Raw genomic sequence first — 13,363 nt, 5'->3', positions numbered from 1 at the left:
CATTCCTGAAACACACTTCTCCAAGGCAATCACTTTCAATTCATTTAGTTTCAGTTCTTAGCTCAATTTCTATTTACCCGTATATCACTAAAAACTTTTAACATTGCGGTTTTCCCTGTTTTAGATAGCATCTATATGCTTCAACTATAGAAAATTATGATTCACTTATTTTACCCTACATACATATATGCTTAGCCTCTCCTATCTTCCTGTTATAGCTATATTACATTTTTGGAGATAAAATTTACATTATCATGAATAGGTAATATTGCTCACAATATTTGTTTTACATTTTTAATTGTTTTCTTGCATAACATTTGTTTTCCAGGAGTTAATAATTGGTGTTTGGTGGGTTTTCTTAGTTTTCCACATACTCATCACAAATTCACCATCTTCCAACCCCAATCTCTGACAGAGGTGAGATTTCTTTGTAGTACAGGCAAACACATATTAGTTACATCTTTTTCTTGGAGACATCCCTCTGGGACTCCTCAGTCCTTCAATTCCAACAAGTGCTGGTTGGTCTTGAGGTCTACCCCACAACTGTCTTCTCAAGATGATCATGGTAACATGCTGGAAAATCTCCTAACTTCTTTCCTGTGTTGGATTCTCTGTTTCCTGGATCCCAGGTCTTCTTCCTTGAATTAACTTTTCCTTTTGGTCAAACACTTTCTTAACTTTCTCAAGATCCTTCATGAGAAAGGGTACATGGGAAGTAAAGTTATGGGATCTTGCGTGAATGAAAAAATATCCTTATCGTAACAGTTGATTGATAGTTTGGCTGAGTATCAAAGTCCAGTCTGGATGTTACTTTATTCAGATTTATTCAGATATTTGAAGTATTGCTTCATCAACCTCTAGCTTCCAGAACTGCTACTGAGAAGTCTGATGATGTTCTGTTTCCTCATCCTTTGCATGTGACCTGCTTTTCTGTCTTGAACTTTGAAGCTCTTCTCTGTATCCAAGATTGTCTGAAATATAATGATGTACCCTGGGTCTGTCTTTTTTACTCATTTTGATGGGAATTCATTGAGAAATTTTCTTAAATAATTTCTGTGATGATTTTCTTCCTTCAGTTATTTCTTTTCTCTTTCTGGAGCTCCTATTATTTAGGTATTGGACTTTTTGGCTCAGTTCTTTAGTTTCCCTAATTTTCTTTATACTTTTTTCAGCTCTTGGTCATTTTGTTCCTTCTTGGAGATTTCTTCAAGTTTATCTTTCAACTCTTCTATTGATTTTCAAACTTCTGTTGCTATACTTTTAATTTCTAAGAGATTCTTGTTCTCTAAATGTTCTTGTTTCATGAATCTTCTCTTACTTTTTGAGTTTTTGTTCTGCATTATTTTTTTACTTTGCTTTATCTCTGTTTCCTCCAAATTTATTTTTTCTATTTGTTTTTTTGAACTTTGTCTTTTACCCCAAAATGTTTTCTGATCATTTGTGTTTTTAGGTTTAATACTGAAGTCCTGGTTATTGGAATGGGTACATTATATGCATAGATGGATCTTCTTGATTTACAAGCATCCTAGTAGAGTGATACTTGAAACTACTGTGCTTCATGTGGGGAGCATAAGATGTCAGTTTGTCTTTTCCTTTGGGCTGGTCAGTTTTCCTAGAGGAAATCTTCCAGTCACCTGCCTGAAGGATTTAAGCCTGCTGGTAAGCATTTTGGAAGACTAGTGGTCTCACCATTCATGCTGAGTCATGGTGACTTTCAATTAAAACCTAATCTTATCGAGACACTTCACTTCCTCCTCAACTCTGATAGATTTCTAGAACCTTGCTGAAAAGTAAGTTGCTAATCTTCAAACAAGATGTGGCGGGGTAGTGGTTGGCCTGACCAGGCTGGAAGGGATCTAACTTCTTCCTTTATGTATTTTCAACCAGTTGTCCTATTTTCAATCCTACTCTGAACTTCCTCTTTCAGAGGTGATTGGTAGCACAGGGCTTGGTTCTTCTGCAGATCCAGTGTGAACTGACTTTCAGCTTGTCCGATTCCTTTCAGCTTTTTGGGTCCTTGTCACAGTGGAGAAATCGAAGTGGAAGTCAGTTATTACCTGCTCATCCTCTTTCTGTCTTCCATAACTTTAGTGACATTTACCATCTGCTATTGTCTTGTTCTCTTTCTCTTTGAGGCTTTGTAGCCTTTTTATCTCTTTATTATTGTGGTCCACAGCCACAAAGGGCAAGGAATGACAGGTCCTGCCAAGGCTACTGGGTTGTTTAAGCAACCAGACTTTATTGATAAAGGGAAACAAAACGAGGAGCAGGGATAAAGGAGAACAACAAATTGATACTTACAACATCCACAGCCAATCGGCCAGGGAAGTCCCAACCGTTTGTACGGTGGGTGGGAGTGCTGATTGTCCGGGTCTGAGGCAAAGCGGCCTTTCCTCAGTGCGACACCCGATTGTTCTATGCTTGTGACTTCCTTTCATCTTAAGGTTTCTCCAGGTTTTGACTCAGGGTTTCAGACATTTGGATACTTTGAGTTATTTCTTCTTGTTCCCACGGATGGGGGGTTTCTATCTTTTTTGTTCCCACAGATGGGATGTTTCTAAAGTCCAGTCAGGTGCCCGTCAGGGTGGCCAGCCTAGACAAGGAACATGACACAAGACATATTCTTTGTAACTTGTGCCTTAGAGTCAGGGCTGAAGTGGCTATCTTTTGCCCCGAGCCCAGACACATTCCTTTGTGTAGGGCCCGGGCCCCGTGTCCTCGGAAGGCGGGGAGGTCAGTGAACTCTGTACAATTGTTGTTACAGGAGTTCTGAAAGAAAGTTCTGAAAGGAGAGGTAATACACGTATTCCATCTTCCATGTTTCATGTCTTCAAATGCATGACCTCCACCATCACTGCAGCAAGGGAAGAGGGAACTGGAAGGCTTCCCATGGGCTTTACTTAGTCTTTGGCCCAGAAGTGACACACATTACTTAGACTCAAAATAGACTGGCCAGAAAAAGTCAACAGATCCCATTTAACTGCAAGAGGCTGTGAAGTGTTGTATCCCATGTGCCAGAAGGATACGAGATCTGGATATTAGACGGCACAAGTGATGTTGACCACACGTTTATTGAGCTCTTACTATGTCAGGCATTGCGTGATTACACAGATAAACCTACTTTATACTCCTGAAATTCTTTGAGGCAGCTACTATTTAGATCATCTTTTTATATACAAGGAAACTGGAGCACAGAGAAATTAAGTGTCTCACTTCCACTCAACAGACAGTGGGGAGAAAAGTCATGATTGGACCCAAGCAGCCTGACTCCAGAGCATTTGGACATAACCACTGGGCTATTTTTTCCTCATATTTAATTAATCCACAGAAGTTTATTAAGGAATAATTTTGTGCCAGACACTGTGTGAGATATATAGAATAAAATATGAAAGAATTTGTGTCAAAATGCTGGCAGTACTCATCTATGGATAGTGAAATCATATGCGATTTTTTCCTTTTTTTGTGCTCTTCTGGATCATCTGGTTTTTTTTTTCTTTCTTTTGCTTAGGAAGATTGGTCCTGAGTAATATCTGCCACCAATCTTCCTCTTTTTGCTTGAGGAAGACTGTCCCTGGGCTAACATCTGTGACCGTCTTCCTCTATTTTGTGTGTGAGATGCTGCCACAGCATGGCTTGATGAGTGGTGTGTAGGTCTGCACCTGGGACCCAGACCTGTGAACCCATGAACCCCAGGCTACTGAAGCAGAGCATGTGACTTTAATCACTACACCACCAGGCTGGACCCTGGATCATCTGATTTTTTATGTAAAAGATCCTGCATAATTTTATAACCATTAAAAACTATTTTCATTTGAAAAACTAGTAAATAGGAATTTGGCTCAGGTACTTTATGAATTGGTTCAGGGATTCAGGAAACAGTAATAATGACTTATCAAATCCTAATAAAACAAAAACAAAAACTTATTATTCATTGGACGGTTATGGATTCAGAATTCCTTCTTCAGGTAGTCTGGGGAAAATCTAAATCTGCTGTATGCAGCTTTGATGATGGGAGCTAAAGGGTCAGTATTCTTTGGAAAAACGCACATTTTTTTCAAAGTTTTTCAAAGCTTAGTGCCATTTCAGGGGCCACCCAGAGAACAACTCACTTCTTGAGATCATTGGGAAAGGAAGCGCATGGCCTGGAGGGTTCAGTACAAACTGTGAGGGCTATTCCTTGTCTGACTTTACAAGTTCCATGTATCTTTTCAAGCCTCAAGTAAATTCAAAGCGCAAATTCAACTTAAATTCAAAACTTAAAGCTTGGATGAAATGCCTCAACTTTCCCGTCATTCAGACGGTCAGTCCCCTCTGAGTTCCTGAGTCTGTTGGCGTCTCTACCTCATGTAATCTTAGTAACGTTTCATATTCTCCATGAATCATGGTCATAGAAACACAGAAGATTAGAAATGGAAGAAAACACAGTTCACTGGATCCAGTTCTTCTTTTTCAGATGATGTCGCTGAGATGTAAGGCGGGCTGAAAGCTTTGCTCCCAATCACACATCATACCCGTTGCAGATGTAGGACCAGAATTTGGGACTCCTTCTTAAGCCAGAGGTCTTTCTGCTATAGTCCTTCATGGGTTGTGGTGTTTTTTTCTCTAATACTAATGTTCTTGGAGGAAGAGATCGTGTCCTTTTCTTCTTCATGAATTGAAAGAACTCATTTAGCAGATCAAGCTGAGAGGCATAGCAACAAGTAAAGCTTTGCCCCAGGAGGGCAAAGAGGTAACGGAACATTCACGATTGGTACTATCTATCTAGATCTCAGCGTTGAAAAGGATTCAGAGGCTACCTCTAAACCTAGTAGGAAAGAATGTCATGACAGACTAGTGACGTCTGCCCCGGGTATAGGAGGAGGGGATGCGATGCATATGCCAGATATGTGTTTTTCCCTCTGGGTAATAATCAGTCCTCTTCAACTGTATGAACCCCTGGGAAGGTTGTATATGGAGGAGAGGAGAATATGGAGACCTACTCGGTGATCAGAAGAGAGGAGTCAACCCTAGCTACCAATGTGGCGACGTATGCTCCTGCCAGCTTGTCTCTCTGTTCTTCTCTGTAACCTCTAAAGCTATAGCACGTTCTAGGTGCTCAGTAAGGACTTACTAACTGATTGAAATTAGGATATAAAGAAATATTTTCACAACAAAACTGTCTCATTCTTCTCTGTTAACCCTGTGCCAATCATAGTACTTGGCACTTAGTAGGTGCTTTAAGATCCCTTGTGGAGTAGAAATATGACCTTCAGGGAATGACCATGAATCTCTAGATTATCAATGCACAATCCTATCTGACTTAAAACTGAGACTATTGTAAGCTGATGACTGTATTATGTGAGTATAATGTCTTCTGTATTCTTTGAACCGCCTCTCAAAGTTGCCCAGATGGCATGGAAGAAAAAGGGGGATTCAGAAAAATCTTCTTTAACATACGGGATTTTATGAGTCAAATTTCAGGGAAAGTCTGACTCCGTGTGGACTTCCATTCGGTTTGTCATTCTTCTTCCGTAGTCTCGGCTCGCATGATGTCAGGAGTTCCGGGAGTCAAAGTAGCGTGGGGGCATGGATCCAATATTGACTCATACTCAGTGGAAGAAATCTACACCGGAGTCTGGATGAGATAATTTGGTTGTGAGTGCTAGGGATATGACTGCTGATCACAGAGGAAAAAGGGCAACCAAGGTGTAAGTTTTGTCTCACCGACTACCTACTCAGTTAAGACCGAGGATAGTACGAGATACGATCGAAAATCTTGCTGACGTTTAATGCATAACCATAGCCAGTTTTCAGAAAGAAAGTCTAGCTGAAAAGGAAAGAAAGTTTTCAGCCCCTTTGTTTTAGTAATATGGTCACACTTTGGCTCCTGGTGGGTTTGCAAAACTTTTAAAAGGATATCTTGGTGGTGAATTATTCTGCAGTCTCAGTGTTGGCTGAACCAACAAAGTGTGAAACCTCTAGTTTGCATGTGCAACATAAGGTGTTTTACAGGCAGAAAAGAGAGAGAAACGTCTTCTTTGGTAAAGTTGACAAGACAGGAAAAGACATAAAAGAGTTTACTACTGTAGTGACAACATTCTGAACCAAAGAACCATAGGTTGAAAAATGAAAATCTAATAGCATGTGATTCACTTCTAGCCTGGGATGCAGGAGCACTTTCATAATTTGCAGGAACCAGTGCAAAATGAAAATGGGGGCGCTTTGTTAAAAAATTATTAGAAATTTCAAGAAGGTAATGACAGTGTGGGCTGTTCCAAGTGCAGGGTCTTCATAGACTGTGCACGTCTCGTGTCCATGAAGTTGGACCTGCCGGGATGTCTAACCAAGAATTTCAAAACTGTTATTTGCAGTCTTACTATTTTTAAGGAATTAACGAGTGACTACTGCCTCACAAGTTATACAGGAAAAAATCCCAGAAATCAAAGCCTGATAGGATGTAATTATTTGAATTCACATATCTAACACAGTTGTAGGCACATACAATAATCTTAGTGGATATTGATTGATTAGGGAGACAGTTGGATTAGGGAAAAGACCTTGGTTCTACGCTCAGCTCTGCATCACCCTGTTTAATGAATTTAAGCACAGTACTTTGTTTTTCTGGGTCTTCATTTAAAAATCTAAAAAGTGAGGGAATAGACCATTGATAATCTCTATAATTCCATAATTCCATGCTGTGCTTGGTCATGCCATCAAGAGTTATTAGAGCTTGGATTTTAGCCATGTAGTTACTAATCCTGAACATCTGGCCATATGGTAAATATATTCCTAGTATATATCTGCAATTTTGATTAGGCATTCTCAATTTGCAAATGCCCAGACAATATATAATTCTCAATTAAGGATCCCCAATCCTTAACTCCTCATCCCCACACCATATTCCACTGGATAAATCAAGAGATGCACAGAACCAATTTTTACTCCTTTCCAGAAGGTTGGGAATATTCCTTCCAGTAACTCGGAGTTTGGCCATTGGTTTCCTAGATGATATTGAGGCTTTGGTAGGTTTTCTTGTCGCTGTGTCACACTGTAAGCACGTAATCTGGGCCATAGTTCTCCTTGAGGAGAGCTACACCAGAGCTTTGCGGGCAGCAGCATAATTTCCACACGTTTCATTTGCTTAACATGATGCTTTATTCTCACAGAGATGTTTTGACATTGTTTATTCTTTGGGAAGATAGCCCCTCAAAGAGTTTTCTGGCCTTTTTCACATAAAATAATACATGGAATTGCCCCAGGAAGTAGGAGTTGGCTAAAGAGACATAGCATCGTGTTTCCAACATTAGTCACAAATCCTACTTAATTAAAAACTAGTTTCCTACAGGTTAGGTCTGATAGCATTGGGATTGGAACTTGAGGGAAAATATCTCAAAGGAGATTCCTATGTTAGCACTCAAATTCACATTTACTCAGTGCTGTCTATGGGCAAACCTCCATGCTTAAATGTCTGTAGGGAAGAAAAGGGTGTTATAGAAACAATGAAACAATTTCTGATTCTCAGGAGCTCTGTGTAAGATGGGAGAGTGACTGACTCTCATATGACGTTGAGGGGTCAGGACTCAAAGAAGAGTATGAACCAAGTGCTGGGCCCGGGTAGAGGGTGTGAGATTACTTTTAAGCAGGATAATTTTGGGAGAACTCATGGAGAGAATGGTTTTTAGACTGGGCTTGGATGGATGGGTACCACCCTGAGGGGCATGGATGAGGGGAAAGGGAACTCAAGGCCAAGGAGCAAAGGTTCAGGGTGCGTTTTCTTAGGGATGACCAGTTTCCAACATGCCTGAATAACAATGGATAACTTCTGTGGAGTGCTCACTGCCTGCCAGGCAAAATTCTTAGCACTTTATTTTTCTCTAATTTCATTACTGATAGAAGGCTAAACTAAAATTAGGCCCATTTTAAAGATAAGGAAACTGAGTCATAGCAGAGTTGAGAGGCTTGCTCAAGATCACATAGCTAGATAGTAGTGGGGCCAGAATTCAGTCTGCATTTATAACCACGATACTCTGGTATATACAGTGCAGGTTGAAATGCAAGCTGGACTGGAACCAAAGAGCTGAGGGTCTTGCTTGCCACCCGGAAGTGTTGCGCTTCATAAATAAATTACTAAGGGAGGAGAAAGAATCCTATTTTTTGTATTTGAAAGGAAAATAAAGAGTTAAAAAAAAGATTCTCCGCTATTAGTGATTATTTGGAACAATTGATCATCTAGTGCTATATTGTTCAATATGGTAGCCTCTAGCCATGTGTGGCTATTGAGCATTTGAAATATGACTAGTCCAAATTGAGGTGTGCTGTAGGTATAAAATGCACACCAGATTTCTAGGATTTAGTATGAAGCAAAGAATGTAAAATATCTTAATAATTTAGTGTATTGATACATATTGAAATGATATTTTGGACATATTGGTTTAAATACAATAAATTTTAAAAAATTATTTTTACTTCTTTCTTTTTACTTTTATTATGGGGCTGCTAGAAAATTTAAATGTAGCTATTTGACTTACATTATATTTCTATTGGGCAGTGTTGGTCCAGAGCAATTTAAAAGCTGTGGTAGATGTTTTACTAACCAACTTTGATGAAGAACTTCTTCACCACATCGGTCTTTTAACCACATTCTTTCCTTGCTTTCTGGTCATTTGCAAGAAAATTCTTAAAAGGTATCCCCTTTGTAAAGGTTTGAGAGCCCCTAGAATTTCCTTTTTCGCTTGCTCACGACCACAAACAAATGATCAACGTGCTCTGTGGATGAGGAGTCAACATTTGACAAGGAAAGGGAGGAGGTGCAGAAAAATTTCCCATCCCCAAATGGTGTGAAGAAAAAGTGCTTTCAGAGGATCCCACAAGAATGGCACGGGTGGGCATAATGGGTCTGTCTCATCGTCAAAAGACCCAAGGAGTTGAAAGGAAACTCTAACTACAACACCAAAATGCCACAAAACCATAGTTATTAATACAAACTAACTAGCATCTGTGCCTATCTGTCACCATCTCATCTGAAAAAACTTGTGAAAATACGTAATCCTGATGAGACTTCAATTAGGTATAAAAACCAGCCCCAGAAGGCGAGGCAGTACACTCTTCTGATCGCCGGTAGGGCAGCTATTAGAAAAGAAAGATCAGCTGAGGCCTTGGGACCTGATCAGCTTAGTACAGAAGTGACTGCTTTCAACTACTTAGGCCTAACTCCCTCCGAAACAATGAATTATACAAGTTTTATCTTGGCTTTTCAGCTGTGTGCGATTTTGGGTTCTTCTACCTATTACTGCCAGGCCGCGTTTTTTAAAGAAATAGAAAACCTAAAGGAATATTTTGTAAGTATGACCTTTTAATAATACTTACTTGTGGTTGAAATGACTGAACGTTGTCTTGGAGTTGGATCTCTGATAGGCTGTCCTCTCTACTCCACAGTCATCTTGAGAAGACTGGGTGTTATTTTCTCTGTTTGTTGACTGGATGAGTTTTTCTTTTTTTTACTAAATGATCTAGATATTGCTTTAACCCTCTGCTCAATTTGCTATGGAGACTTAGAGAGGGTTCATGAATCTTCCAAAAGATGGGCTTAAGAGGTTTATAAAGCATAGTGAAGTTGACAATTTTGTGGCGAGAAGCCACTGAATTGTGATAAGTCAAGTAGTGTGGACATTGAAAAAATGACTAGCTATTAGTTTCTAACTTCTCAGGTTACTATGACGGTGACAGTAAAAGGTCAAGATTAGCATTAAAATGGTAATCTGAAATAATTGATCAGTTAAAGAAGGCGATGTCCTGAAAGGTTTGGCTGAAAAAAAATCGCTTTCAGGTGTTTTCCTCCAAAAAATGATTTTAAAATCTTACTGCCCCGTTTGTGTTAGCTGTGAAGTACTCTGGAACTCAGTCAATTGCTGAGATTTTGTATGAGTTATAAGCTGGCTTATATTCAAAAAATTTTTTTTGTTTTTGTTTTATGAGTTTCTTTTAAAATGTTATTTATGGTTAATTAAAATAGTTTTTGCATTTTAAATATTTTATTATTTGTCCAAAATTTAGCTATTTTAATTATAGTTGCAGCTATCGTTTAGAGCTGACATAAGACCACAGGGGAGGCACAGATAGATGTGATGGAGCCCTGTACCAGAGGGGGGCAGTATTTTATAGTGGGTTGCCTTTGCTGATCTTTTTACTAGACTTGAAAATATTTGCTTTTCCTTCCTATGGTTATTTGGGACTACTGAAGTATCACCAGCCCTGTTGAGTTCATCTGTAATATTGTAATTCAAGGGTTACACTAGAAAATAAGAAAGCTAAAACAGCACGATAATCTTTGGCTACATCCAACACAATAGCTTTTGGGAATACTTATTGTTAGAACTAAACAGCGGGTTGAAAAGAAAATCAGTGAATATCGTCAGCATCTGAGTTCAATAAAACGTGAAGTACATTTTAGGGCAATTCATGGACTAATTGTAAACCAATTTTTCCTTCCTTTTTCAGAACGCAAGTAGCCCAGATGTAGGGGATGGCGGGCCTCTTTTCCTGGATATCTTGAAGAACTGGAAAGAGGTAAGCTAAGTATTTCCATTTGGTTGATTTTCCTGTTGCTTATTTTCTGGTGGATGAATTCACACCAACCTCTCTTTGTGCTCTTTTCTCCCTAGGATAGTGACAAAAAAATAATTCAGAGCCAAATCGTCTCCTTCTACTTCAAACTCTTTGAAAACTTGAAAGATAACCAGGTCATTCAAAAGAGCATGGACACCATCAAGGAAGACCTGTTCGTTAAGTTCTTCAACAGCAGCACCAGCAAGCTGGAAGACTTCCAAAAGCTGATTCAAATTCCGGTGAGGAGATCTTAATTCTTTCTTTGGTTTCATTACAGAGGTTCTTGCAAAGTGCTTAAGTCCCAGAAAGTAGAAATGAACTATGAAATGAACCCGTGGCCAAAACTCCTCCTTCCTAATTCCATTTGTGCTTTGAGAGACTTTGCTAAGTCAGTATGGGAATCATTTAAATTTGTGATTTGGGGAAATGCTGGCACTATGACTACTGCACAAAGGCAGGTGAAGGGACAAATCCAGTGAGGAGGGGGCAGTGAAGAAGTGGAGGGGAGTCTGGAGAAGCAGGTCTCTCCTTGCCCCTTGTTCGTGAGATGAAATCCTCCTGCTTTGGATGGGAGGCTGCATGTCTTGGTGGAAAGAGCAGTGGGAGGAGGGAGAAGATTTGTGCTCCTCCCAGCTCAGCCACCAAGAAACTGTGACCTCAGATGAATCACAGGCCTGGCTGGGGCTCAGTTTCCTCATCTTAAAAGAGGCCTATTGGGTTCACTAAAATTTCTATGATCTTCTTTGCTCTATAATCCTACAATTCTGTGGACAGAAAATGAAATGAGGTAGGAGAAAGAAATAGCCTTTGAAGAGGTTCTGGGGCATTCCACTGCCAGGCTCTGGTCAACCTTCATACTCTGCAGCCCAAGAAGAGGCAAGACCATTTGTCTGTTTTTGGAAATGCAAATAGGCGGCATTTATACCTCACGAAAGAACTGTTCTGTCAACTTTTGGATACTGGGCTATCTTGGCTGGAGAAATCCTTAGGCTCCCAAACTTTCTCTCATGAAATTGTCTTGAGTCTTTAAATTTATGGCTTCTCGAAGCTGAGAGATAACTTTAAGCATAAAGACAAATTACATTTTCCAACATTTTGTCTAAGAGACAAAGACCTCCACATGCCTTTGGGTTTGGCCTGGATCTAAATGGGCTTGAATGAGAAGGGGAGGGTGTTGTTATGACTATGTTTAGAAGAGAAAACAGAGGTTTGGAGAGGTTAAGTGGCTGGTTCAAAGCCAGAGTTATTGCACACACAGGATTCGAACCCATATGTTTTGTCCCTCCACTTTAGGGTTCTTTTCGCTACATAATTTTGAGAATTCTGCAGCAGTCAATTTAAGGACGTGTGATGTTCCCCATCCTATTACAGCACAACCAGCAATTTAATTATAATTTTAGTCTTAACTGCTGAAGAAAGCAGCATTACATATTAAGCTAACATATTCCTGGTGAAAGTAACTTTTTCAAAGGAATATTTCTATTTTCATGGACCATGACAGTAGCACAGCCTGATGGCTTGTATGCCTGAAACTAATTTTGCTGTTTTCTTTCCCAATAGGTAAATGATCTGAAGGTCCAGCGCAAAGCAATAAGTGAACTCATCAAAGTGATGAATGATCTGTCGCCCAAAGCTAACCTGAGGAAGCGGAAGAGGAGTCAGAATCCATTTCGAGGCCGGAGAGCGTTGCAATAGTGGTCATCCTGCCTGCAATATTTGAATTTTTAAATCTAAATCTATTTATTAATATTTAATATTTTACATTATTTATATGGGGAATATATTTTTAAACTCATCAAAGTATTTATAATAGCAACTTTTATGTAATGAAAATGGGTATCTATTAATATATATATTATTTATAATTCCTGTATGGTGTGACTATTTCACTTGACCCTTTTTTTTCTGACCAACTAGGCAAGATTATATGATTACAAGGCTTTAACTCAGGGGCCAACTAGGTAGTGGGTAGCCGACCTACCAAGACCCTGTGAGCTGTGTGTTTATTTCCCTCAATGATACAATGAACACTTATAAAGGAAAGGAGGGCCTCCAGTCACTGCCTGTTGGAGAACATGTCTGCATTGTGAGCCACTGCTTAATGGCATGTCAAACCACGCTTGAATGTGTCAGGTGATAGGGCTTGTCCCCTGATAAAGCTTAGTATCTCCTCTCATGCCTAGTGCTTCAGAATATTGTTGACAACTGTGACTGCACCCAAATGGAAAGTAATTTATTTGTTTAGTTTACCAATATTTAATAAATATGAATAAAGTATAATTTCATAACTATTTATGCTGTGTCCGGCTTTTTCTAAGTGAGGACTGGGGTAAATGAACTACAAACTAATGAATCAGTAAGAGGGAACTCGTTTTTAGCGGTGGAAATCTTAGCTGGATTAAGCCCCAGGAGACGTGGTATTTCTCTCCACTGGAGATTTGTTGGCTACTACTCCTCCATGTAGCAGCTCTTTATCTTTCCAAAATATAAATTTAATTATGTCACCATTTACTTCAGAGCTTCTGCGATGGAAAGTAGTTCAAATAGTTTAGCTTAGCACACAAAGCTTTGTTTCTCCCTCCTCCCTCAACTCTGCACTGTGATCTTCATCTTGGTGTCCCCACGTCCTCTGTCCACTTCGGGCAAACCACCGGGAATGTAATGGTGAGGGTGAGCTCTAGGGAGAGAGGGCTGGATTGGAATTTTGGCCCCACCATTACCAGTAGTATGACCTTTAATGAATTACTTATATTCTCTAAGCTCCAGTTTCCTCATCTGA

At 39.6% G+C, this 13,363-nt stretch overlaps 1 protein-coding gene across 1 annotated transcript; it reads left to right on the top strand.

Annotated features, from left to right (window-relative positions):
• The first annotated feature begins 9,086 nt into the window (after positions 1 to 9,086).
• Positions 9,087 to 12,874, top strand: IFNG (interferon gamma). The gene is made up of 4 exons (XM_014860694.3): positions 9,087 to 9,317; positions 10,477 to 10,545; positions 10,641 to 10,823; positions 12,145 to 12,874. The coding sequence occupies exons 1-4, from the start codon at positions 9,204 to 9,206 to the stop codon at positions 12,277 to 12,279; spliced, it is 501 nt and encodes a 166-aa protein (XP_014716180.1). The 5' UTR covers positions 9,087 to 9,203; the 3' UTR covers positions 12,280 to 12,874.
• Positions 12,875 to 13,363: the final 489 nt, after the last annotated feature.

Source organism: Equus asinus, chromosome 22 (assembly GCF_041296235.1).
Source record: "Equus asinus isolate D_3611 breed Donkey chromosome 22, EquAss-T2T_v2, whole genome shotgun sequence".
Classification (NCBI taxonomy): domain Eukaryota; kingdom Metazoa; phylum Chordata; class Mammalia; order Perissodactyla; family Equidae; genus Equus; species Equus asinus.
The sequence above is the reverse complement of the archived record's forward strand: the minus strand, read 5'-3'. Positions and strand labels throughout refer to the sequence as shown.